General features: G+C 49.3%; 1 protein-coding gene across 1 annotated transcript; it reads right to left on the minus strand.

Annotated features, from left to right (window-relative positions):
* Positions 1-444: 444 nt before the first annotated feature.
* Positions 445-26375, minus strand: LOC130401715 (FERM domain-containing protein 4B-like). Its single transcript, XM_056605636.1, has 24 exons — positions 26201-26375; positions 23329-23394; positions 23052-23146; positions 22651-22743; positions 21944-22028; positions 20927-20983; positions 20611-20633; positions 16014-16097; positions 15106-15171; positions 14514-14571; positions 13604-13690; positions 8300-8376; positions 7725-7863; positions 6999-7140; positions 6760-6893; positions 6547-6663; positions 6082-6310; positions 5693-5749; positions 4919-5048; positions 4072-4236; positions 2778-3718; positions 2390-2513; positions 1688-1918; positions 445-535 (listed from the first exon to the last, which is right to left on the minus strand). Coding segments are annotated over exons 1-24 (3351 nt in total). The 5' UTR covers positions 26351-26375; the 3' UTR covers positions 445-534.
* Between the last annotated feature and the right edge of the window lie 256 nt (positions 26376-26631).

Below are 26631 nucleotides of genomic sequence, written 5' to 3' on the forward strand. Positions count from 1 at the left end.
GTCCTTAATCTATCTATATACACAACACACACACACAAAGAAAAAAAACCTCTGGATTTAGTTTGGGGAAGTGCAGAGCCCGCCTTCTCCAGTTGCGTTCACTGTTTCACAAAGTCCCAGGAGGGAGGGCCAGCCCGGACGAGGCCTCTGAACTACAGGGCCATTGACCTCCAGACATCCCCAGGGCCCGGGGATCGCATCGCGACAGCCAGTGGTGGCTGCTTTTGTTCGTTTGTGTTTTTTGTTGTGCACGCACCAAGACACGGGACGGTGTTTTCCTCGCTCGCATTCTTGTCCTTAGGTTCAGAAAAAGTATTTCCTTGAAATTCTTTGGGTCGCTCTTATCCAGAAAAACCGGTAAGTGTGGTCTAAGGCACAGCAGCGTAAAGTGTGTGAGAGTTCCCAGGGCTGACTCTAGACGATGGTCCCTGGCTTGCCGGAGGTCTCGTGCCACTGCAGGTGGTCCTCGGGGTCCGCGGGGCTGCCCAGAGGGCTGCCCGCGTGGGTGTCCAGCTGGTGGACGTCTATGTAGGACCTGGAACACACACGCACACACACAGGGTTCAAAGGCATTCTACCGTACCACACGGTGATGGACATCAGGGAAGGCCCTGGTTATAGACACATGACAGAATGAATTAACACTGGGTGGTGGGAACACGACGCGTGTTGGACACGGAGGGACGGTACGTGTGTTTGGGGCCTAGGGAGACCTTTTGACCTTTAGCTCTCAGAGGATTGGTTGATTAGAATCGATGTAGCTCGTGTTCTGTGGACCAGCGGAGACCCAGTGTCAAATCATTCTGAATCACAGCAGAGCGGATGCACACAGACTTCATCCGTCCAAACATAAGTGTTTGAACAGCAGAAATGCGTTCAGCAGGCTCACATTTCCCCTCGCTTTCACACTGGTGCTCCAAAACCACCACCACCACCACCACAATCACAACACACCCAAAACCAAACCAAATCAAAAACGCCTGCGATGAAGTAGGCGGGAAACCAGACCAAATTGAAATGGCAGTCCATCTTTTTTTGTAATGTTTTTAAAGCGATTGGCCTCTCTTCCACACCACCATCACCACTGTGTTCATGTGGGGTTATTTTTAATAGTCTCACCCTTTATCTGCTGCTGTGCCTCTGATTATCTATGTAGGATGTGGGAAATGGGGCTAGGAGGGTTTTGGGGGGGGGCAGTATCAGTATCGTAGGCAACAGAACCACACATCTCTATTGGCCCTGCAGGGTACCTGGCCATATCCCTCCGTCTCCACTCAAACCCCGGGGGGCTGTATCTGTGCACGAGAGGGGCACGGGTCAGTGGCGGGACACGGGGGGGGTGGAGGTACAAGCAATCACATCTCAGATCGAAGCTATAGTACGTCTCGTTATTATTCACACACACACACGCACACACACTCGCACACACAGAGAAATGTGACTGCTTGATGGCAAGCTGACAAGAACAAGGAAGAGAAAAGAAGGCAGCCATCTTTCTGTTGCTGCACAAGCCATGCAGGTTCCTTGTCCTACATGGAACAGCACGATGCAGGTCTGCACTTTCGGATAACATCAACAAAGCAAACTCAACAGCACAACTCAACTCAAGCGGCAGGCCGCGCGGCCGCTGTGCAGACAAGCCGTCGGGAGAGCCGGAGCTCTCTGGCTTGTTGCCCGGGTTACTTACTATGGCAGACTAGCCTTAGCGAGGGTCGGCCTATTGAGGCCCCGCCCCCTGGAGGTGGGGCTTGGCCCGGGACTGTACGTCGCCCACCTGGAGCGACAGCCGGCAGGGGGGGAGGAGGTAGAGGAGCAGGAAGTGGGGAAGGAGGAGGAAGAGGAAGAGGCGGAGGAGGAGAGGCTAGCGGGGAGAGGGGCACAGCGCCTCTGGACGTCGGGGCTGTACCAGACACCGGATCTACAAGAGAGAGCAGGGGGCCGGCTGGACGGTTAGGGACAGGAGGAGGAGGGAGCTCCGAGGAGGAACCGACTGCAGGCTGAAACAGATCCTCTCCCCACGCCGCCACCCCCCACCTCCAGCATCCTGGCGGCCATGTTAGCTAGAAATGGAGCCGGCTCAATTTCCAGTCCATAACTCCAGGAAGTATTACAGGTTCTACAGACAGACCGGCATTAATAACAATCCTGAGAATTCACTGACACACACAAACACACACACAGACCCACCCACACACACACACACACACACACACGTTGATTGAGTGTAACTCGGCACGTGCCAACAACCAAAGGGATTATATTCAAAGAAGCCATCGTCATTCTTGGTGATTATCAACAACAGTGCTTAGCTTAGCTTGGCGTGCTAAGGAGGAGGATTAGCCAGAGGCTATGATTGGATAAGGAGGAGCTGTTTGTTGTGTTGTCTCACCTGCTGTGCGTGGGCTGGCTGTAGTGTGCGGTGGTGGTGTTGCAGGAATAGGCCTGGTGGGCGTGCACGTCGTACTGGCCCATGCTACCGCCCATGTTGCCCTGCCAGTTCCCTGCGCACGACGCTGTGGGACCAGGGATGGGGAGGAAGGAAGAACAAACAGAAGATAATGCCACACATTGGCCTCCATTCAACAGGTGTCCCCCCCATTGACCGGCACCCACAAGAGGGGCTTTCCATGGTGGACCTTTAACGCTTCTTCACATTTGTACGATTGTGCCGTGACGAATATCCCGTCCTGGACCAATAAAACCCAATCTTTCCACGATGCCCCGGCTTGCTCATACACAGTCCAGCTCAGCGGTAGGGCGTTAGGGGGCGTACTAACCTGTCGAGTAGGACCTTGCGTAGGGCGCCGGCATGGTCTGGTAGCCCAGGCTCTGCTGGGAGCCCCGGTCGTACTCGCAGTCGTATTCCGGCTGTTTGACGCCCGTGTTGCGCTGGTACCATCCCCTCAGGTGCTCCGCCACCAGGGCCTTGTGCACCGTCTTCTGGGGCGGCTGCTGCTGATAGGGTTGCTGCTGCTGCTGCTGCTGTTGATAGTGGTGGTGCTGCTGCTGTTGATAGTGGTGCTGCTGCAGCTGCTGCGGATGGTGTTGCTGCTGCGGATGGTGTTGCTGCAGCTGATGGTGTTGCTGCAGCTGATGGTGTTGCTGCAGCTGCTGAGGATGGTGCTGCTGGAGTGGGGGCGGAGCCATCGACGGCCGAGACCTGGAGGGCCGCAGCGTGGCGTAGAGGTTGGAGACGGACGCCATGCCGCTGTCCAGCTCGTCGCCATAGCGTCCGTAGGCGTGGTGGGGCTGATGGGGGGAGGGGTTGACGCTGTAGTGGCCCTCCATCTCGTTGCTGTCGTACGCATAGCCTCCGTTGTTGTAGTAGGGCTCGGGCTCGGGGTAGCTGGGGTAGCCCGTGACGTAGTAGGCGGTGGTGGTGGGCCGTGGGCGGGGCTGGTAGGCCGGGGCGCGGGCCTCCGGCTGCGCGTGGTGCTGGGCCAGGTTGGGCATGCTGCCCGTGTTGGCGTAGAGCTCCTTGCGGCGGCCGCGGACGCGCTGGCGCGCGGGGGCCCGGGAGCTGTGGTGGTGGGGGCCGCTGTGCTCGGCGCTGGACTGGCTGGTGTAGGAGGAGCCGTCGTCCAGCGGGTCGGTGCTGGTGCTGCGTGGGGCGGGCTGGCCGAAGGCCGGCATGGGGGGCTCCGGCTCGGGCGGGTAGTTGGACTGGGACTCCAGGCTGCCGCTGCGCTGACGGAAATGCTGCGGGCCGTCGTCAGACCTGGGGGCACAGCGGGACACGTTGATCAGAGGGGGGCTGCGCTCCACGGAGCGCTGGAGACTGGCTCTCCCCCACGACGACTCAGACACGCTCTCAGGAGACGCAGTGCGTGGGCTGATCCAGCGTCCGGCCAGATGGCAGCCCTTTCTGAATATTCCTTCATGATGGTTCGTCTTTTCGCATTTGAATGAATGCGTGGGCGAGTGTAAATGTATGTATTCATCTGTGTGTGTGTGTGTGTGTGTGTGTGTGTGTGTGTGTGTGTGTGTGTGTGTGTGTGTGTGTGTGTGTGTGTGTGTGTGTGTGTGTGTGTGTGTGTGTGTGTGTGTGTGTGTTTCACGGCAGCAGCCTACCTGAGCTGGGTGCTGCTGAAGGCGTTGCGGGGCAGGACGGGGGTGGGGGGCATGCTGCGGGCATCCCGGGGCTGGCGGGGAGGGGGTCTGTAGGGGCTGCTGTGGCCTGATAAGGCCCCGTGGTTAGGGTAGAGGAGTGGCTCCTGGAGCTGGCCGTACCTCAATCTGAGGAACACCAGATAAGAGCTTCACAGCGTCTCCCAGGAGCACACATACACAAACACATCAACAAACCCAAGGCCACGCTCCCCTCCCCCCAGCCCTCACAAGAGATAACAACAAAGGGTACAACAACAATGAAAACAGGACTGTTTGGCATCCAAAAAAGAACATTATTCATTCATATTATTACAAATTTTTTACTTGTAAAATGGGGCTGCAAAGTCATTAAGGATAGCTCATTCAAAATGAACTAAAGAGTAATGCGACAGATTCTCCCTCTTCCAAGCCACAGCCCACCGAAGCGTTAGCATATCTTATATCTCAACATTTACAGGCAGAGTGGCGTCTAAACGGACGTTCGCCAGAGCCACGTTTTCATTTCCTCTCTCTCTCTCTCCCTCCGTCTGGAGCTGTCTAGTGCTCCTGACAGGCAGCAACACGCTCCCTCCCTTCTATTTTTAAAAGCTGGCGCGTTCAGGCTGATAAGGGAACAGAGGGGCTAGGGGCAGGGGGGGGGGGGGGATGACGACGATGGAGAGGTGGAAGAGGAGAGGAGGACGAGGAGGGCTGGCTGGAATGTAGCCGTGCTGCTACACTGCAGGTCTGTACAGGCTGGTTAGCTGAAACGCCGGTATGAGCAGCCTCTCTTCAGAGGTGTGTACTCTGGCTGCGCTGCGTGTCCTACCTGTTGTCTAGGGGCTGTTCCGAGGCCCGGCGGTCCTGGCCGTAGTTGATGTCCAGGGTGTCTGCGTGGTGCGGCCGGGGGGAATACTGCACTGACCTGGAGCGCAGCCTCTGGGACCCCAGCTCATCGTCTGGAGGGGAACACACAGCACCAGAGTCAACTCCAACTCTGGAGGAAACCTGCGGGCGGGCGGCTTTAATATTGACCAATCAGACGTCAATTTGGTTCACAAAAGTAAGATAGTTCTAAAAATGACAAAATAAAAAGGTTTCCTTTTAAAAAAACAGAAACCAATAAACATCTTGTGAAGTACATCTGAAGCCATGCTGTGCAGTAAATGAAAAGGTTCACACGTTAACGCAGAAGTTCCCGAAAACGGTGACATGGTGTGAAATAAACCAAGAGGTGCACTGTTGTAGCAGTGCAGCTCAAACCCTGCTGTACATTAGCACCACGGTCCAAAGCAGCAACGCGTGAAGGTGGCAGTATGCTCCAAACACGTGAGCTCTCAACTGAAAGCCGGTGGAAGTGCTGCAGAATGCAGCGGTGCTGCCTCGTGTTTGTACTACTGCTGTGACCCGGGGTCGGCTCATTTAACACCGCTCCGCTACACAGCGGGCCGTGGCGCAGAATAAGGGGTGACTTTAAAATAGAAAAATAAATAAAAAGGGACAAATCTCGAGGCACATTAAAAAAAGCAAAACCAATGCAATCGACCTCCCAAGGTAAAGGGAGACACTGCAGTACACCGAAGGCTGGAGGCTCAGTACGCACCGTCGTCCAGAGTGAGGCTGTCCGACAGCGAGCTGAGCTCTGAAGGGTTGGAATCTTCTGAGAAGGGCAGAGAGGAACAACTTCATAACGCCCCCATAGTACACACATTCAACAAAACACTGTGTGACAGATCGATTTCCTGAATGAAATACTAAAATGACAACATAATTATATCCATGGCCATCCATCATAGTAGTAAGTATACTGTTAAACCCATTATTTGTTCCCCCATTGAGGTATGAATACCGTTATCATCAACATCATCATAATAAAAACTAAATGTACCAGCGAGCTCCTCGTGATGCTAGCTGCGTGAGGGGAACTGACACCAGCCTCACGGGTAGCTTTACAGCTAGCATTTAGAGCCACGGTGGAAAGCCTCTGCCTACCAGCCATAATCAGCGAGGCCCTCTGGGTAGGCTTCTGGCCCATCGTCTTGCGGTAGGCGTTGATCTCGTCCTCCATGTTCTGCAGCATCCTCATGGCGTCCAGGTAGTTGTTCTTCCGCTTCTTCTTCACCGTCTTGGCCAGGTCTTCCTCGCTGGCCAGCTTCATGGAGGCCTCCACGAACTTCTGCTGCAGCTCGAAGCGGCTCTCCAGGTTCCTCAGGTGCGGGTCCTGGTGTATATTTGTTGTTAGTCCATGTTATCCACTTAATCATACCCTCTGGATGCACATTGATACCAATCGATCTAGAAAGACTGGGTGGATGGATCCAGAACTATTATATTATTGTTAGATGTTAAGCAGCTGCAATTCTACTGATTGAATCAATCTGTGGCAGAAAGTGTCCCAAGTGGTAAAAAAGAAGAAGACGGTGAAAGGGACGTTTACAAATCAATGACCACACGCACCTTGTCGTAGAGGGAAGGGTCCTCCAGCTTGAAGGCCGTCCCCACGCGTCTCCTTATGGGTGGGGCTTTCTCCCCGGCCCCCAGAGGGTATTCCTTGGGCAGCTGTCCCGTGAGCTCCTTCAAACCAAACACACCATAAGGAGCCAGACGGGGACATTGGCAAAGCTAACGGTGCACCGACAACAACGAACGCGTCCATGGCAACAAACTCACGGCTTCTCTCATGCAGACATTCTTCAGCTCCTCCATCTTCTTGGCCAGCTTGTCTTCCAGATCCTTCTCCTTCTTCTTCAGATCAGAAATCTTCTCTTTCTTACGTTCCTCGATGATCTCAGAGTCGACTGAACCTGCAGAAGACAATGAGTCAGCTGGATGACAACGAGCGTGATGGCGGGTCCTTCACTCCCCAGACTACTAACAGAAGGTCAGGTAGCTCTTTCTGGCCTGCTTACCGGCTGATATCAGGCTGCCGTTGCTGGCCATGATGAGCTGGTCCCGCGTCTCGGTGCTAGTCATTTTCCTGATTCTCGGTACAGAGATCTCCGTCAGGTCCATGGCGATGTCTCCTGAACTTCTTGTGGCCGTAAGCTTTGCCTGGGCCAGCAAAGACAGAGACAGAATGGGAGGGAGAGAGGGAATGAGTAAGGTGAGGGGTAGGGGGGGGGGGTAATCAGTGAAGCGGAGGCGGCCGGGTCGGTATTTCATCTTAATGGTGTCGCACTGCGATACGGGGAAGACCCATTTGAATGCTCAGCGCTTGCCGCGCACGGCTTCCTCATTAATCTAGGGGCGGTGGCGGTGTGGATGGATGTGCCATCTGCCTCCGACAGAGAGAGAGAGAGAGAGAGAGGCGGAGTCTGAACAGCTCCAGCCTCCACTGCAGCCAAAAACCGTGGTCCAGAACGGATGGCTCATCATGAGCCACTCATGGTGTGTAATAGACCCCATGATCAGCGTCAGGGGGTGTGTGAGTGTTTAACCATGTCAACCATGCATGCATGCTGGTCTGTTTACAGTGGGCAGGTTGATATAGTAACACAATTATGACGTGGCCCAATACTTGAGAGAGGGCTGTATCAACACAGATCAAAAGAATAAATGGAAGGAGGGACTGAGTCTGGAAGAGCCGAGAGCGTGGAAACAGAGGGAGGGAGATGGAGGGAGAAAGCGTGACTCACTTTGCTCTGTTTCCTGTCCAGGTAGAACTGGTGCTGACTTATAGCCATCCCCCAGATAGTCTTGATCAGAGAGTGGCTGGCATACCAGGTGTGGATGACCAGCCCTGCCTGGCCGAAGGTGCGCTTCGTCACTGTGCGCCTGGAGAGCCCAAACAGGAGAGAGGAACACGGCCATGAGCCACAGCATCACTGCAACTCTTAGGACCACAATGACATGCGTGTGGTTTGCAAGTGTCACAAAGAGTATGGATGAAAACAATGAGAAGAATAGGAGCAGCTAAACTGAGCTTGCTTTGGATCAATGACTTTTAATTACAGTTTAGTTAAGGGTTAAGTATTAAGTATCTATGGAGGGTTAAGCGTTAAGACCAGCAATAGATGCATCAGCATCGTTTGACAAGCTAAATGTGTTAACACAGTGCCCTAAATTAGGCTGCTGGTATCCTTCAGTCGGAGAAGGGCTTTTGTTGAAGAACAGCGCAGGCTAAAAAAAGGAGCATTTGTAAAGTAGGATGGGGGGGGGGGGGGGGCATATAGCCTGGGTTTAATGACGAAAGGGATTTGACTTCTCTGACCTGTGAGGGTCATTCACTTCCACTGCAAACTTCTTCTCACGAAAATACAGGTTCTCCAGCTGCTTCCACTGAAATAACTGTAGACAGAGAGAAAGAGAAAAGAGGGCACACACACACCGAGTACACAATGAGAACCCAGGTCTATGTACAGAAAAGACGATGACTATGACGCTATGTTTGCTTAAGTGTGAATGAGTGCACAAATTAGCTTTGATACACACATTGCGGTAAAGAATCCTATTAGCTTTTACTGCAAAAAAGCATGAGATACACAGAGAGCCATCTATTACTCAAAGACAGATTGAAAAGCAGAGAAAGGTAGTAAAACAGCAAGCCTCTTTTCTGGGCTGCAGCTGCAGCACTTTATAATGAGGCAGACCTCAGACTACAAGCTTGTGCTGTAACAACCACCAGACACACACACATTCACGACGACAACAAAAAACAACAGCAGGACTCACAGCAACTTTAAACTGCTGCACACTGGGACCCAGCTGGCCGGCCAGCCAGTCAGGTGTAAGGTCAGGCTTACAGAGGGGCAATTATGACTAATGCCCCAAGTGCAGGGAGCAGAGAGTAGACTGGTCTGAAACACTTCAATATGCCCTGGGGTAAGGAGAACGCCACACATGAGCCAAGGGAACGCTTTCTTCTTCTCTCTCTGTCTCCCTTTCTATTTCTGAGCAGGATGAAACATCTGCTCCTCTGACACCGGGCACAAGAGCAAAGGAATTTGGAGCAGTTTGCCTGTGAATGGCTCAGTCTCCCTTAATCCAATTGTGTGGAGATGAAAAAGAGAATAAGAAAAAAGGAACACACACATCACACCGTCCAGAAGGCAGCATTCCAGGTGATTCTCCTTTTACCATAGCTCGCCGTTCTCACATCAATGAACACTCTCACGGCGTGTCCCTCTCTTAAACTCGGTGGAAGTGCCGCCCCTGGTCAACTGCACCAAGCAAATCCTCATTCAAACACTAACAAAAAAAAACTCCTCAGGAATAATACTACGATCCTTATGAAAAGCTCAACAGACCACAGCAGGTGAAAGTGAACAAAATGGAGGTGCTTACCAGAAAATAATAATGATCCTCCCCCCTCTTCTGTTCTTATCAAACCCCGGGGGGTAGTCGGTGGGTTTGGTATTGAATCCTCTGGCTAGAGTTTCCCAGCGGGCAGCAGCAGCTCCTCAGAACAATACTCCCTCTTGTCTGTTCTCAGGCAGGCAGATAGGTGTTGCAAGAGTTTCAGCTGAGTTGGGGCCGCCCCCGCTCAGGCCCCTCCCTCTGACATCACACACACCTCATGCTGTCATCACAGCTCTATCCGGCAATCTCTCTCTCATATTCTTTCCAACTATCTCTATGGTGCTCTTCTTACTGGATGACTCAATCCACTTTAGTAGCTCCTCCTTATTTATCCAATTCTAAATAAGTTAGTCAGCCTTCACAGGTTGTCTCTTTCCTTCCCTAACTTCACCACACACATTGTACACGTCTTTCTGATAACTGGCGCAATGGTAGTTACTTCCCTTTCAGTCAAACCAGCTGGGCAGGTTCTAGTATTGTCTCTACCTGGAAGTGACGCTTGACTCCTCCTCCTGCCTCTCCGGTTCTAGGCCAGGGGCAAACATCCACTGCTCAAACATGACTCCATTTTGGCTATTTTTTTCTCTCCACTGATTTGTATTGAAAGACCCCCCCACCCCCCCCCCGGTGTTTATAGGGACCCTCAACACTGGCCGTTCAGCCGCTCCCAGTGAAAACATCTAAGGAATCTGCTGTTTTGGTCTAACCATTAATGTCAGGGGCTAATGTGGCCATGACGCTCTGCCCCCCCCCCCCCCCCCTGTGGGGACGGCTCTCGGCCTCGGCAATCCCAGTACACCCAGGAGCTCACCTGGCCTGGAAGGAATCTTACACCGCCCTACGAAAGCCAAAGTCATTCATTTCCACCGGCGGGTTGGAAAGACCTTAAAAGCTGGCTGCACTGCATTACTCTTTTTGTAGTTGTTGCCAGGAATGCAGCCCATCCTTCACTGGCTCTGCTTGTGGATCTTTTGACCAAATACACGGCTGTGGCCCCTTCTCCGACCCTAGGAGACAGCCCAGCCGCGGGTGACAAATGTTCCCCGGTCTCCACGGTAAAGATAAAGGTGGACCATCTCAGGAATCCTCCAGGTCCACTACAAATGGTTTCTAGCTTACCCATAGCAGTCGTTGGCCAGTGAAAAGATTACAGCTGCACCATGCTGTGGTGCAGCTGTAATCTATTCACCGGCCAACGAGTCAGGCTGGGATCGTGGCGAACGTAGTAATTAACAAACAATGGGAGCCGGCAGGAGCAGTCGCATCCTCCACTTGGCACCCCATAGTATCACCCACACTGGTGTGATACTTTCACAATTTACATCCTAATGATGGCTAAATGACTCTAATTTCATTTGGCTCTAAAATTAGGGATCTCAACACTTTTTTGAGAGGAAACGTGAAACCATTAACAGCCTGGTGGCTGATGAGGCCATCTCTAAAGTATGCCTGGGATGAAACACACCTCAAAGGCAACGGTGTCATGTGTCGCCTTCATTCTATGGGAAATGGCCCAATAGATTACTACGGCTAACACCGAATGATGAAGCCATCGCAGACTATAGACAAAAGGGTAAGAACCTTTCGAAAATAAAAAAAATGGAATAGATTTCATTGGACAGTGTACTTGCGTATATTTGCATAACGCAATCTCATGACCGACGGATCCGTCGCTGCCTGAAAAGTTGGAAAATGCTCAACTTTTTGACGCAGGCCACAGAGCCGACAGAATGGATAGACCCACCATGCATTTTGAGAGAGTCCCATGCAAAGTCAATGAGATCTGTCGACGGACACATGTAGTGTGAATGCGCCCTCAGTGTCTTCCATCCTCTGTATTGCAGGGAGGAGCCAATGAAGAAATACCAGTGGTTTCATATGCCCTCAGAACGTTGAGATTCATTTGCCATGCAAACTCTTAAGATCGCCCCCAGCGGATCTGTGGATCTTCCCTCATGATATAAACTGTGGGTTGTGACTCACACTGCCTGTACAGGCCAGTGCCCCGCCCTGCTCCCCCCCACGCCAGCTGCCGGTTGGCCCAGGCGCTGTGTGCAAGTGGACGACTCGAGGACGGCGAGTGGTGTGTACAGAAGTGGCATGAGGCGGCTGCTTGTATTTGGACTCGTCATAAGACTGACGTCTGGTCCGTGCGTCATCTTCTTTCTGGGACCGTGCTGGAGTTAATACTGGGTAAATACTCACTCACTGAGCTGTCCTTTAAGGAATCGTTCACGCTCTCGTAAGATGCTAGGGGGGTGAAAGCGTCCACCACGTGGAATATGAATGGAATGAACAGATTACACTGAAGCCGTTTATTGCAAAGAAAACACATCTTTAATCATTCATTCACCACCGGGCCCCTCATGGTGAAACACTGAATCCATATTGAAGGAGATTTATTTTGGTTCTAATGCCTCATCTCATTTTATAGACGTAGATCAGCGTGCAGCCATAAAGAGCTCACTGGGAGAGGGGCTGTCAGGGTGCCAAGCAGCTCCACAGAGGAATACAGACCACGAGAATTCAACACACATGGATTCAAACTGCAATGTAAAGACTTGACAGGACCTTTGCATTCTACACGCTTCGTGCTAGAAGCACAATATCATAACTGGGCTACAATTCACCGCCGTCCACGGGACAGTCCATCCGTCAAGACAGAGCTCTGTCGCAAAATAAAATCACTCTACATCATCATCTATTCCCATTAGTCTTTGCTGACAGTGTCCTTAAGATGTTGCACTGGTAAATAATGAAAATGACAGGGTGCTCAGATTCTCACACAAGTCCCCGCCTCTCCTCCACACAACAGGGGAGGGACGGGCCTTTTCAGACTTCGGAACCATTCATTAAGTGGTGATGAAACTGACATGCACAGAGTGGAAGATAATGAGAGGTCGAGGCTTATCGTAACCACATTCACCCAGCGTCAACTCCAATGAGAAGTTCAGCTCAAGAAAGAAAGAGGCAGAGGGTGTGAGAAATAGAATGAGAGGCCTTGGCTCAAAAGGCAACAAGATGCGCCCTGGCAAGACTGCACTTCTTGAAAGCGTGCACAGACACTCGGGTCTCTCTCTCCCTCTCTCTCTCTCTCTCCCACAAAGTAGAAAGCAGCTTTGCATAATGATAATAGTATGCTAGGGAGGGGGTAGGAGGAGTAAAGGGGCGTGGGTGAAGAGCACTATCACTATCCAACAGATGATAGAGGTCTTCTCTCTCACTCTCTGGAAGCCTAAGTTATTGTTGTGCTAATCATAACAAGAGTTACAGCTACAAAGGAAAAGGCAATAAAAATTGCTGGTCTTTCCCTCCTCCCTTACAGAGGAAAATCACCCTGTGTGTGTGTGTGTGTGTGTGTGTGTGTGTGTGTGTGTGTGTGTGTGTGTGTGTGTGTGTGTGTGTGTGTGTGTGTGTGTGTGTGTGTGTGTGTGTGTGTGTGTGTGTGTGTGTGTGTGTGTGTGTGTGTGTTCTCCAACCACCACAGCCCCGAGATCACACAAACTCAACCCACCATCATGATCCCTGACTGGCACAATACCCAACCAAGGCCCTCCTGCTATAATTACACCTTCCAATCCAGAGTGAGAGAGAAAGAGTCACCAACCAGGGTTTTAATTTGTAGTGAGCCAGGCTCATTAATGCTGTGGAATTTGGTGTGACACCACACCCAGCTTTGTCCATAGCAGCACTCTGCCATGTGGAACAGGTAGGAAGGGAGTAGTAGAGTAGCAGTCATGTAGATAGTCACAGGGAATAAGGACTGGAATTGGGCTGCTATCGAAAGTGACTAATAAGCCTGTGTTGTGACAACCTGTGCGTGTGTGTAGTCATAAACTGGGATAAGAGCTCCTGGGCTGTCAGGAGCTCAGGGTCTGGTCTTGTTAGAGCTGTGTGAGTAACCTTGATTCTGTACGTTTCCCATCGCTCCCATAGAGCTCTGCTTGATTGGGCTTTAACTTTTCAAACCACTATTTACAGTTTGGTGGATTATTAACCAGCCGAGGGAACCTCGCATTAAAAGAGCACTTGTACGTTATCTAACTGAAGCACACACACACACACACACACACAAGGTTGATCGCCTCCTCCTGCAAATATTTTGCCAAGAAAACCACACTGAAACTCCTATTAAGCACAGAGGGAACTATGTGAATGAGAACAAAACACTGAAATCAAGTGTCGATGCAGGGGGGGGTGCGTCAGTGGGACTTACTTTTCGGGGTTTTAATTTGTCCTGCAAGTCGAACTGGCCGATGCCTTTGTAGCTGACCCCGAGCCACCAGGGTATCCCCTGCTTGTCCTGTAGGGAGGAGTGGGAACACACACACACACACACACACACACACACACACACACACACACACACACACACACACACACACACACACACACACACACACACACACACACACACACACACACACACACACACACACACACACACACACACACACACACCGTTAAGAGGGTTTATTGCAAGGGGCTGGGGAAAAGAAAATGGGGTTGTTTCCAATGCAATTACCCCATTATGCTCTGAGCATGAGCAACACAAGGGGAGATCAAATGCGTTCAAGAAGCCTTAAAAAAGGCCCTGTGCAGCCAGGCGGAGTCATTTTTAATGCCTCTGTTTGATCTCATCAGACACCGGGCTTTAATGAGTCCAGGTAAGGGAGAGTCAGGTTAGATGTGGTGGCCAAGAAGACAAAGGAGGAGGTTACCCTCAGTTGTGGCCAACTGAACTATAAACTATAAACCTATATTTGAAAGCCTTCCCATTAAGATGTCTTTCATCCTGGATCTGCCCTGTTTACATGTTATAAGAACAATCTAGATTCATTTGTTGTTTTGACGAGGGTAAGGGTTAGCTAGGTTTAACAGTCACAAAATATCTCCGTTCACGTGTAGCTTTGATAACCATATGTCACCGGCTTAGACATGGACAGTTTTATCACACAATAAAACTGCAAACAAAAAATACACTGCAGGGCCCAGTGTGAGTGTTTCAGTACAATACTGTCAGCGTTTATGCATTGGTAACATGGGAGTAGACGAAGAGCACGGGGCATGTTGAAAGCTGCTAGAGCAAGGTTAAGCTACTGTACGACCCCAGCCGCCTCGCTCACCTTCACAGGGTAGTAATGGACTCCATATGTCGGCAGGGACTCCACCAGGGCCAGATACCTTCAGGAAGAATGGCAGACATTAGCGGCCATGCTGCCGGTCAAACACTTCATCACTGTCAGCCAGTGGCCAACACGGCGGGTTGAGGGGGTTTTAAGCCACAGCCCATTCATAGAGTACAGCGGTTTTACAGTAGCCCGCCCATCAATTTGTTTCAGTGGCCGCACAAGAGACAGAGGGGCGAGGGGGGGGGGGTACATTGATCGACTCGACCTCTGATTGCTTCGAGTTACGGCTGCTTTGAGAGAAAGCACATGCATAACAGAGGACTGCACCTCTCTCTCCCCCCCCCCCCCACCCCAGCCCATTGGCTGACTGCCCAGTTTAAAAAAAGGGCTGTCCTAATTAATTAGAGTTCCCAGCATAGTGGAGAGCGCCTTCTTCCTCTAGAGCATAGAGCAGCTGAAGAGGAAATAATAATCGCTATTGATAAAAGGTGAGTATTACATAGGAACAATAAGCAGGCACTCGGGAACAGGCTGGTCGATCACAATCCATTCTTACTCAAAAGCTGGAATGCAACTTTTGACTTACTGAACAATGGCCCCTCCTCTGCTCACTCCTTGCAGTTTCTTGTAATGTTCAATAACTCGGTCCTCGCTGCAATGGAAAAGATAAGACTTTTAAATGAATAATCCATCAAGGGCCTCGCTGCCCCCACAAAAAATGTGTGGGACGGGCCTCCCAAAACTCCACTCTGTCTGCTCATGCAGAAAATACATCCTGGCCCGCCGATGGCACTCACTGCCCTCTCCATCGCTCTCTGGCTCACTCTCTCTTTCGTGCTCACAGACACACAAACACACAGACAGACAGACACGCAGTAATCGCTCCTTTTAACAGGGCTGCAGGGATTGCAGACTCACTGCAGCATGGGTGGTAGACCGTGAGGCAAAGCGCGTACACACACATGCGCACACACACACACGCAAACACACATGCACACAAAAGGACATACTATAATAAACTGCCTATTGATTTGAAGGGTTGTGTTTTAACATGTTGCGATGGGCCTTAGACAAAGTTTAGGAATAATGTAAGAAGGGCAGGGGTAAGCGCAGAATATAGAGATATTTTTCAGATGGGCAGGGTTTATGCACCTTCCTTATGTAGGCCAGGGCGTTGAGGGGCTAAACTTAATTATCAAAGCATGAGGGTTAATTAGACGCCCCACCAGAGACTAAACCCCTCTCGCCCTGCACACCTCACGGCCTGCAGCCTCACAAATTGCTTTGTGCAACCAGGTGTTAACGACCATCAACGCCACTTAGTGCTTGGGGGTCGGTCAGGGGGTGTGGCAAGGGTGGTCTTGGGTGACCCAGGGGTATCTACGGGGGGGCCGTGTAATCCCAAGGATTAGTTGACCAACCCTCCCCCCCACACCAATGCATGTGTTGGTCTGCTCCGAGGGGAGCAGATGGGGTGCATATGATGGGTCTCACCAGTAGGTCAGCGACGGGTGTTCCCTCAGGACTCTGGTGGGCAGGAGGGTGAGCTGCTTCAGGTCTTCCCTGGCGGTCTCAGAGCTGGAGAGGAACAGAGAAAAACAAGAACAATAAATGCATGCATTGCAGATGGACCAGGCGGTACCTTGAAGGCATTGTTATGACTGTGGATAAGAGCTGCAACTCATGTCCGTCTTAACGGCGCGTTGAGCTACAGTGAGTTACAGCGGGTCAGAAGGGTGCTATTGGTGCTGGCCGGGCAGCCTCCCAGCAGAGGGGCTCTGGGTTGTAACCTGTCTGGTTGACCTGGGGGGCGCTCCTCTTCTGTGTGAAGTACGCAGGTCTCTCAAAGCTTTGCATCATCAATGCATGTCTTTGTCTGCGCATCTATGTATCTTGATTGCAAATCAAGGGGTAGATTAGTCTTTATGGTTGGGATTTTTTAACGCCCAGCCGAAAGGTTCTAGTTATAAACCCCAATGCCGCCTGTAGGTATCCCTTAGCAAGACGCCTAACCCCTACCAGTTAACAAAACACTATTCAATGTCAAGGCTCAATGAATTAATCAATTGTAGAAGGGTCCAACGGGGTAGAGTGATTACTGGCATGTTATTGCTGTGTAATGACATGCGCCTCTACATACAAATATTCAAATTTCCCGCGAGGCCAAAGTCTCACGACGTGACCAGAAGAAACGTGTCGCAGCTAACCCCCAGCCAGCCTCCCACAGTGGAGAGCCCTCCCTCTAGGTCTCTGTGCTTTCACAGTGTGCTTTGAATTTATATGTCTTAATGCAAGACAGCCATAACTCACATGTAAAACGGAGGGAAAGGTGCAGCATCAGGCGATTTTTCTTTCCCCTTCCTCCTCTCTTATCTAGTAGACAACCGGTGCACACCAAGTCTAGGTACGGGATCCACTCATGTGTTGCCAAAACTCATTTATCTTTTGACTCATGGCTCTTTGAAATGAGGTTGAAGAAGAAAGTGCTGTTCTTGAAGGTAGGTTCTCAGAAGGCTATGTACTTCAGTGTTATCTTATGTAAAGCCAGAGAGCCATAGTATGTTATTTTCCCAGTGCAGATTAAACAATGATTGAGCCAGATGTATGAAAAAAGTTTAGCACTGAGCTTATGAACACAATAATAGGTCCAACACCCTGTGGTGAACTGTGTATGTGTGCGTGTGCGCGTGTGTGTGTGTGTGTGCGCGCCAGGGCCTATGATAGTGAACTGTGAGTCTCTCTGACATGGTGGGTGTTGTGTTGTGTGTGTTAGAGGGAGAGGGAGAGAGGGAGATAGACAGAGGGAGAGGTAGTCTGACAGAGGGAGAGAGAGGGCATTATCTGGTTCTACGATTACTGCCAAACAACGGTTGACTATGGGGTCGTCGGAAGGTGCACCAGAGGCCTGAACAGACCCCATTGAGCAGCTCTTGGCAGACTGAGCTAGTGGTGAAAGGTACTGGACAAGTCGTGTATGATTCTTCAGTTGAGTTATAGGCCTCACAGACAGGACTCAAGCCTGTGGGCTAGACGAACCAGAATACACTTGTGTGTATTCTGTATGTGTAGTGCTATGTACTGCACGTGATGTACTATCATAAGGTACCGGTGAACATCCAATAATATTTACTATGTTTTATCCATATCAACCCAGAGTGAATTCAAATACATGTCATTAAGGAGCCGATAGGGGCAGGGGCAGCTGGCTAAAAGGTGCCTGAAGCTAGGCTAAGGAAATGGGGATCAAACCCAGTACCTTTCCCAGGAGGTCGACTGCCCTAGCAATAAATAAAATAACTACCGTAAATCCTGTTGGGCCAATTGTCGTATGACCCAAACAAGACCTTCATGAAAGTGAAGGCAGGCAGTCTGCTTCACTCAGGGCCCTTGAAACTAATGGGATTTAACATCTGCTGATGTGGAAGCAAGGCTCATGACGATACAGTTATGGGAACCAGTTTACGGGACTAAATGGTTTGGAAGAAAAAAAATAAAATCCACAGGACCACTGCCCCTCCCCCGCGCCCCCCACCCCCAGTAGATACCTCTGTTGGGTTGAGTGGGTTCTGCTGCCATGGCATTTCACTGGCAGTTTGATGGTGTACGTTTTTAATGGGGGGAGGGGGTGCAGGGGCCCGGCGTTGCCAGGGCAATGTGCTCCACAGCCGCCCTGTCAGCAATCTGGAATTCATTAGGACGTCTGCTATCTCCCTGCCGCGTGGCGGGGCTCCTGCGCCAGGGAGCCGCCCCGCCCTGGGCCTGGCATGGCCTGGGTGCCCACGTAGCGTGTGGGGGGCCGTTTGCATGCGTCAGCTGGTTCCAGCGGGCAGAGACGGGGTGGGTGGCTACTAGGTAGTGTAATGATTAAGAGGGAAGCTCTCCCAGGGTTCATTGAATAGAGGAAGTGGAAGTGAAGGCTGCCAGATACATCAGTCAGTGGACGCTACAGTCCTGCCCCTTATGTATATTATTTTGGGCCAGTCATCCATTGATTCTTTTTCGATGTGAATCGGTACATCATTTCGTTGATTAAATGTCATCCATAATCGCAGAGTCCCATAGCAGGGCCAAGTATTATTTCCTTAATTAGAGTAGTTTGTCCTGACGAGCAGTCAAGAAAACTATAAGCAATCGACGTTTGGTATTTAATTTGATTAAAAAAAGGGGCTGTTCAGCACTAATGGATAGACGCACCACTTTCATTTTCTTCATCAGCGTTAATGTCAAGCTATACAGTACAAACAGCAGTAAAACCCACCACGTGAACGGGTGACCATTAGCTTTATGTGTGTTCTAAAACCCGGTGCTAAGACGCGTGTAATAACAGCACTATGGCTAGGGCCTGACTCATCCCACCCAGACAACCAAAGCCCCGGCTGGACGGAAGGGAGGCCTGCATCCACTCCTCCACAACGTATCTCCCAGCGCTCCACCTTTCACCTCTCTCTGGCTCAGAGGAAACGCACATGCTGCACTACTAGCCCTCTGCTTCCGCAAGACAAAAGCTAAAGGAAGAAGTCTGATAGCATAATGTAGTAATGAACATACTCATGGGAACATTGTACGTTTTGAGAACTGTACGACTAAAAAAGATTGTAGTACTGTATTGTGCTACCACTGCTTTGTTACAACACTGAATGTCCAGGCAACATTGCCCTTATCCACAAAGAATGTCCACACCTAAATGATAATGTAAAAGGGTTCACAAAGCAGGGAAGGGTTTTAGAACATCCTGTTTTGAATCAGGATTAGTAGTCAAAAAAGATGATTCTGGTATCTCAGTAAGAAAGCAATAGGACTTGTAGTATGAATATCCATCCAGATGGATGAAATCTGGCAGATTATATGTTGGCAGCTTTTGCTTTATTGTGCTTTCATAGACGGGACAAAGTACAGCCCAACCCTACACCTACATACATGAACTTGCAGGGGTCACAACTGAAGTAACTCACACAGGCTACGCTTGAGGATTAAACGTTGTGGTATAAAAGCAGAAAACATATTGGTGCATGAAGGTTCTCTGAGCATCAGCGAGCAATCTGCAATCACTAATTACCACAAAAGCAGCCATGCTTGTAAAAGATTATAGGGTGACACAACAGAAATAGAAGCATTTCACTTTTTGGGGAGAGTGAGAGAAGAAAAGGGAGAGAGAGAGAGAGGCAGGAGAAGAAAAGGAAGAGAGTGAGTTGGAGTGACTGAGAATAAAAGAAGGTAGCATGGGTATTCAAACCATACATGTATAACTCCTAACTGAGCACTAAGCTTTGTGTTTGTGATAAAGCGCATAGGCCTTTTTGGGTACAATGGTGGCACCCGTGCTTTGTCGTTCAGTGAGGAAGGTGTTATGTTTACTGGACAGAGGCCGCGTTGGTCTGCGTCCTTCACTCCTCTGGACAACATAGGTCCAACTAATAACCACACACTCTAATCACAAGGTCACGACTCTCTTATCGCTTAGAGCAATAAAATATAAATAAATATCTCTCCTGGTGACTTGATTAATGAGTCCCAGCAGTCCATGCAGAACCCCCAAAACATAGTACACACACACACACACACACACACACACACACACACACACACACACACACACACACACACACACACACACACACACACACACACACACACACACACACACACACACACACACACACACACACACACACACTTCCCAGCCCTCAAAAGCTTAACACACACCCATACGGACCTAAGCACACAAGTGATTGGGGAAGAACGTAGGTATGTTGCCAAGAGAAAAACCCATAACACGTTGATAGCACCAGACCACCGAGGCTTCGGTTCAATGTCACTCTAGCACAACACAGAGACAATGATTAACCTAAGGGAAGTTCAACTTAAAGCTTAACCTATGAAGCTGAACATTACCGATTAGCCCAGCTATGGCTTGAAACCTTACACTGAGTAAACAGTTCAGCATAAAAAACTATTTTCTTCCACTGCCATTATTTCTAAACAAAAACATTGAAAACGTATTACGTGGTTCAGATTGAGCCACTATAAACACATATAAACTATAAACAACGAGTCACAGTTTGAGAGTTAAGAGAGGACAGACGATGCTTACCTTGTGTGTTCTCCTTTGGCTTCCTACAAAAAGAAAGTCCCACAATGAGTCAAGTGGGACGACAGCGTCACGCATCAACCCTTTCAAACTAAAACTAAAACAACGCTCGCCGACTACGACAAGTTCGTCCTAATATCATGTAATGGGCTACTAAATGTTTAACCAGTGGGTTCAATGGATAAGAAATAACGAACCACACTGATTTAACAATAGCGGGACCGGACTGTCCCGTGGACGTCTGCTTTCAAATGGCTCGACCGTGCGCGTGGGTTCACGATTACGCCGTTTCCACTCGCGCCACGTCTCGTGTACTTACTTGCAACGCCAATGCCGCTAATTTGAAAACGTGTTCGCTCTCCACTTCAATGGTTTCCTGGCGTAGAAAGAGAGAGACGGTAGGTGGAAAATCAGGCTTAGCACATCGGAAACACAAACACTTGACTTGAGAGAAATCTTCTCAGCCCCGCCGTACCTCGTCCCACTGTTACCGACTGAACCATTGTCGTTGACATTGAGGTTGCGGTTAAAAATGCTGAATAATTAAATGTGTAAAGGTAGGTTTAGGTAATCCTCCATATAGCGGTAAACTATTAAAATAACAATGTTTAGTTTGTTTAGTGGAAAACCAAAGTTTGGTCGGACGTTATAGATTAAACTACACCACACCCCTTTTTGAAAATGGTACATTCTGAGAGCAGGTTCAACAATCTCCCGTCTCCCGTGGAGACAAGTCTGCCACCCCGCGAAAAGTCTGCATTGCCACATACTACAAAGACTTGCCTGACCGCGTGCAGTCTAGAACCACACAATTAATTACTAATAGCACTGACAACAAACGTTTAAAAGGGGAACGGTTTTATAATTTAAAAAGGACTTCAAGGTCCTGACACGAACGTTCACAGCTAAGACCCTGTTTAGGCGTTCATATAAAACAAATCGGTTGGTAGCCTACCACGCCTCCTTTGCTCCATGTAATACTTGAATTACACATTTTCGGAGGGTTGTGTGTGAGTGTGAGTGAGTGAGTGAGTGAGTGGGTGAGTGAGAGAGGATTACTGTACATAAAATGAAGGATGACTGACCAAGCATAAAATAACCTCTGCGTTCAATATTTTCTTACAAATGCACTTCACCTCCCCACATGTGCCCTTCAAATAAATACTATTACGTGTAACCTGATAAGCTAGTAATGAATCGATAAGTACAGTTTATTTTATCACACAGTGGATTCAGATGTATTGGGAGCTCTCGAGCAACTGAAACATATAGTACAATATTTTCTAAAGAACATAATATGAACATAATAATATTTAAAAGACGCTCAAAGACTTACATTACACACAGCAGATTTAGCATTCAGATAGAATAGCTCCACCGTTGTATTGTCTTTCAAGAATGTAATCTTCTCGATGTAGAATCTGTCAACAAAAAATATACTTCAAATCTAAGCCTGTGTTGATAGAGCATCGTAAGCCAATTATAGCCTTGTGAAGATAACTAAAACATTGTTGAATGCTGCCACCTTCTGGACACGACTTACTATTGCCCCAGCAATCTCCCTATCAAATCATGACAGTTACCATTTCAAAAGTAAAAGAAAACTTCTAGGCATTCATCAACTTATTTTTAACCATATCGTATTATTAATTTATTCAGTTAGAAGGTTGTATGATTGTAAACAAAGGGGGTATTTCAAGAGAGTGGCATTATTTTACTATAGGGCGGGTACATCAGAATGCATCATGAGAGATTTTGTGGATTTTGAGAGGACTCAAGGGAGTAGTAATATTGTAAAATCCTAAATCACAATAAATGGCCTATGGCCTATGCTAATGAAACACTGTGGCAGTGTCAAATACAACAATTTTTCCTCATAATGGCAATTCATTTCACAATGCATTACTAAAACATGACCAACAAAAAAATTACTGCCAACATAATAGCCAATCCCGATGCCCATATGCTTCCAAAATGGCGGAAGGCATTGTAATTTGACACTGTGATCCACAAACCCCATAATCCTGCTGTTAGAGACCTTACCTGACCAGGAAGCGCAGTTCCAAAGGGCCACTCTTCTTGTTAAAGTCATGGTCAAGGACTCTACGTTCAAACTGCAGCCAGTTGTTCTGACCACTGAGGAGAGATAGTCAAGTTATCTTGATGTTGATGTCTATGGGCATTATTCCCCCACTCTGCAAGCATTTACAACCAAGATGGTCGCTCGTGGCATGCAGCCAATTGCCTTCTACCAAGCATATATCCTCTATTTTACATTATTAATTAGCATGAAGTAGGCCTGACCATTTTGAAACAGGGTTTGAAAGGATGTGTACTAGTAAGTCTATCAACACAAACTATGACACAGCAAGGCTGCAAATATGCCACGATAACTAACTTGCTGTCCGATGTTAGCGTGTAAAGCAGACTATAAATGCACTCACGTGTCGTCGATGAAGCTTAACCCAAAGTACTCCTTTTCTTTGAGGTTAAAATGTGAAGACACCAAATCTAGGAGCTCGCGGGACAGGAGCTTGGGCTGGAAAAAGACGAAAAAAAGGATTTTAAAATAATTATGTGTCGATCCTATCGACCACGTCTTCACATGTACAGTGTAACCTGCTATGCAACCAAACATCATTCCTACCCTGAAATGACTCTGATGCATCACAGACATATAACAACCTGACCAATAGGAAGTATGCATGTGCGGTCTCCTACCTGTACCAGCAGCTCCAGGTTCCTGTCGTCCAGCAGGTGGATCTGGCACAGGCGGCCTTCCGTCATCTGCAGAAAGAGACGCTTTCATTAGGGTTTGGAGCTACAGAAGCCCCTGTGGCTCCCCTCCAATAGGGCTGAGGGTGCACTCACACAGGGGGGGCATCTGTACCGTGCCCGAGTACGTTTGCCCCCTAAAGTCTACATCGTTTGGCTAGTGTGAGCCGCTGCACGCGTACTCAAGTACAGTTCAATTCCTGGCCTCAGCACACTTCGGTGAGTTGTGCTCATGCCACGGGGTACAGATACTGATGAGCAGACACGTGCATACGCATACGTATGTACAAGAGGCAACCGTACTCAGGCCCAGTTGAGATTGCCTTGGGTGAGCTCAGGTCAGCAGCACAAGGGGGGGGGGGGGGGTCAATCGTTGAGTACGGTACAGGGCAACTTTGCCTAGTGGGTGGTGTCCCAGAATGTCAGCCTGTGGAGCCCCTTTGAGAGTGTACCCCTGGTTTGTTGGGTGCTTACGTATCATTCGGCTCAGAAGAGTGAATGGTTGAAGTAATTGGAATACCTTGTGATTTCATGGGGATATTTTCCAACAAAATTTGTTTTATCTTAACAATAACGCACACATTATGTCAAACTCATTGATTTTCATCACTAACTTTTTTTTTTTTAAATAGGATAAGCAGACAGATAACGAAAAGTGTCTTAGTGTCTTCTCATAAAACAAATTTAAAAACTCAAGGACTGCTTTGATGAGATTCCTAATTGATTAAACTATCAGAAAGAAAATCAACACATTTTTCTCCCATTCTCAGTAAAAAGGAAAAACTCGGAAAACCTTGAGAGTGCTGTACAGCCTGGCCTAACAGGTGACTGAGTGCTTGCCGGCGCAGCACGGGAAGAGACATCAGGAACATCCACTACCATCTGCGAGAGTGGAAACCACATGGTGTGTGTGTACCGCCGCGGCGGCCTGCCCGGTGCCTCTGTGGTCGTGGAAACAGGGCTGGGTGTTGACGCCCAGCGCAACCGCAGGACGGGTGGGCCTCAATCAAAGGTCTGGTGTTAAGGGCTGCCCCGCCACGACACATTGGCCCATAAAACAACAGAGCTGGCCGTCGTTTTTATAGACATGACTGTAACTTTTTCTTTTTTTTGTACAAAGGTCTCTACGTTTGTTCCATGAATTACTCCTCAGACAACGGAAAATCTGAGGGCTTGTTCGAGTCTCCGCCGCACTGACTTGGTATATGGTTTTAACTTCTTTGACATCTGTGAATCGCATCATTTCTACATCCTATGTCGTTCATACTGACTCAATGTCCCAGGTATTTTTCCCATATGTATATGTTCCTAAAAGGACATGAAAGCACCATATCTCCATAGTAACAGTGGGTACATAATAAACCATATAGCATAAGATTGCAGATTGGGCCCAAATCCAAATCCGTTGAATGAATGAATATTCAAAAGAGGGAAGAATAACTGAACCAACGGACAAAGAGCTGAATTCTGAGTGGATGGTTAAATCAAATAATTGTTACTGCGGTCGGTTAGAGAAGAACCATTGTCCCAGCATGAATCAGTCACCCCTAGTGTCTCTTACAAGGTATTGTGTCCAAGGCTCTTTGCACAATACTCGTTTGGATCAATTAATCAATGCCTCTTTGTTTAATGCCTCGGTGACATCACAACCATACCACAACACGAAAGGCTCGTTAGATCCTCTGGATGAGTCAAATGTTTATTTAATCAGCACTCATTTACCTTTTTAGCATTTCATTCAAAAAACAGAACTATGTTTTTAAAATCCTGGAAACCACAGCTATAGTGCTGATCTGGCCAACTGGCTCTAGGAGTGAAGCGCCGTCGCTGGGCCCAGCCGTGGTTTGAAGAGGGCAGGGCTTCCTTGGAGAGCAGGTCATGGTGTTAAAAAAGGGAGGTCAACGCTAAGTCCTGACCATGATTGGGGAGGTCCTGCCCTTTCCCTGAAAATCCCTCACCATTACTTGACTGGCTTCTCTGATGCTACCGCCTTCACATGACCCCCCCCCCACCCCTGACCCCCGCCCGAGCCTACACTTTGACCCACAGAGGGGTCAGGGGACCCAGCCTATACGGATACCACAAACCCTTCAGCTAAACCTCCCCTTCCACCTCCCCAGCCCCCATCCCAACCAACATTTCGGGTTCTATGATTAATTTTTCACATGACCGTCACCAGAGGCTAAAGACAGAAAGTGTTCAAAAGTGGAGGAAAAACAGCCACAGAGGGATTCTGGGAAATAGTGTGAGACAACCTTTTCTGATGCATGACAAGTCTAACCCCTGCATGTAGGCGTCATTGAGCAAGATGCCTTATACAGGTAGACAATGAACATTGAACTTCAAACCGAGAACCTTCACCAGAATGGAAAATAAATAACCTAAACAACTGGACCCTCCTATTCCGTAAAACTGATCAGGTCTTCCACAGTGAGCGGCATTTCAAAGGCCCCTTCCAGCTGGACACTTGAGATCAAACGGTCGGACATGCCTCTCTCTAATCAGCTCCATATGTGCTCTCAGACCCTTGTTAAAAATACACACAGACACCCACACGTGCACCCACACCTGCCCTTAGTGCTGACCGAGTCAGCACTAAATCACACATTGTCAACTTCAACTTGGCTTGAAAGGGGGAATCCAAACTACATGAATATTTTGAACGTTAAAAAAAACCCAACCCAACACATCTGGCAACAAGCAAGTACCAATCGTCGCGGTCAGTCAAACAAATCAAAACCACCCCCCCCCATCCAACCCCAACAAGCAAGCAATCCTCATCCTCATCTCTGATCAATCGGTTTAGCGTCGGCCCCACCTGGTAGCATCCTCCGACCTGGAGCCAGGCGTCCATCAGCTGTCGGCAAGGGACCACGACCCCCCGCTGGTACCACCTCTTCAGGCTCTGCTGGGCCAGGGACCAGGCTAGCTGGCCGCTAGACGCCACCAGGTCTTCCACCCCAGACATGATGCGCACTGCCAGGGCCGGCAGTGCCTTCCTCCCTCTGCTCGCCAGCCTTCCTACCGACCGCCGACCGACGGAAACTGAAGCTGCACCTTGAAGCTCGGATTGCCCACCGTTTAGCAGAGAGGTGACGACCGGTGATGCTGGTGTAAAAGGGCTCCAATGTGCCTCCCCCACCTCGGCCCTTGTGAGTGAACACAGCCGTCCTCTGCTGCGCCTTTCTCTGAGCACCACAGCCTCTCACTTGAGGCTGTTGTGTGCTTGTGTTTTAATGGCAAAGACCA

Source organism: Gadus chalcogrammus, chromosome 13 (genome assembly GCF_026213295.1).
Source record: "Gadus chalcogrammus isolate NIFS_2021 chromosome 13, NIFS_Gcha_1.0, whole genome shotgun sequence".
NCBI classification, from domain to species: domain Eukaryota; kingdom Metazoa; phylum Chordata; class Actinopteri; order Gadiformes; family Gadidae; genus Gadus; species Gadus chalcogrammus.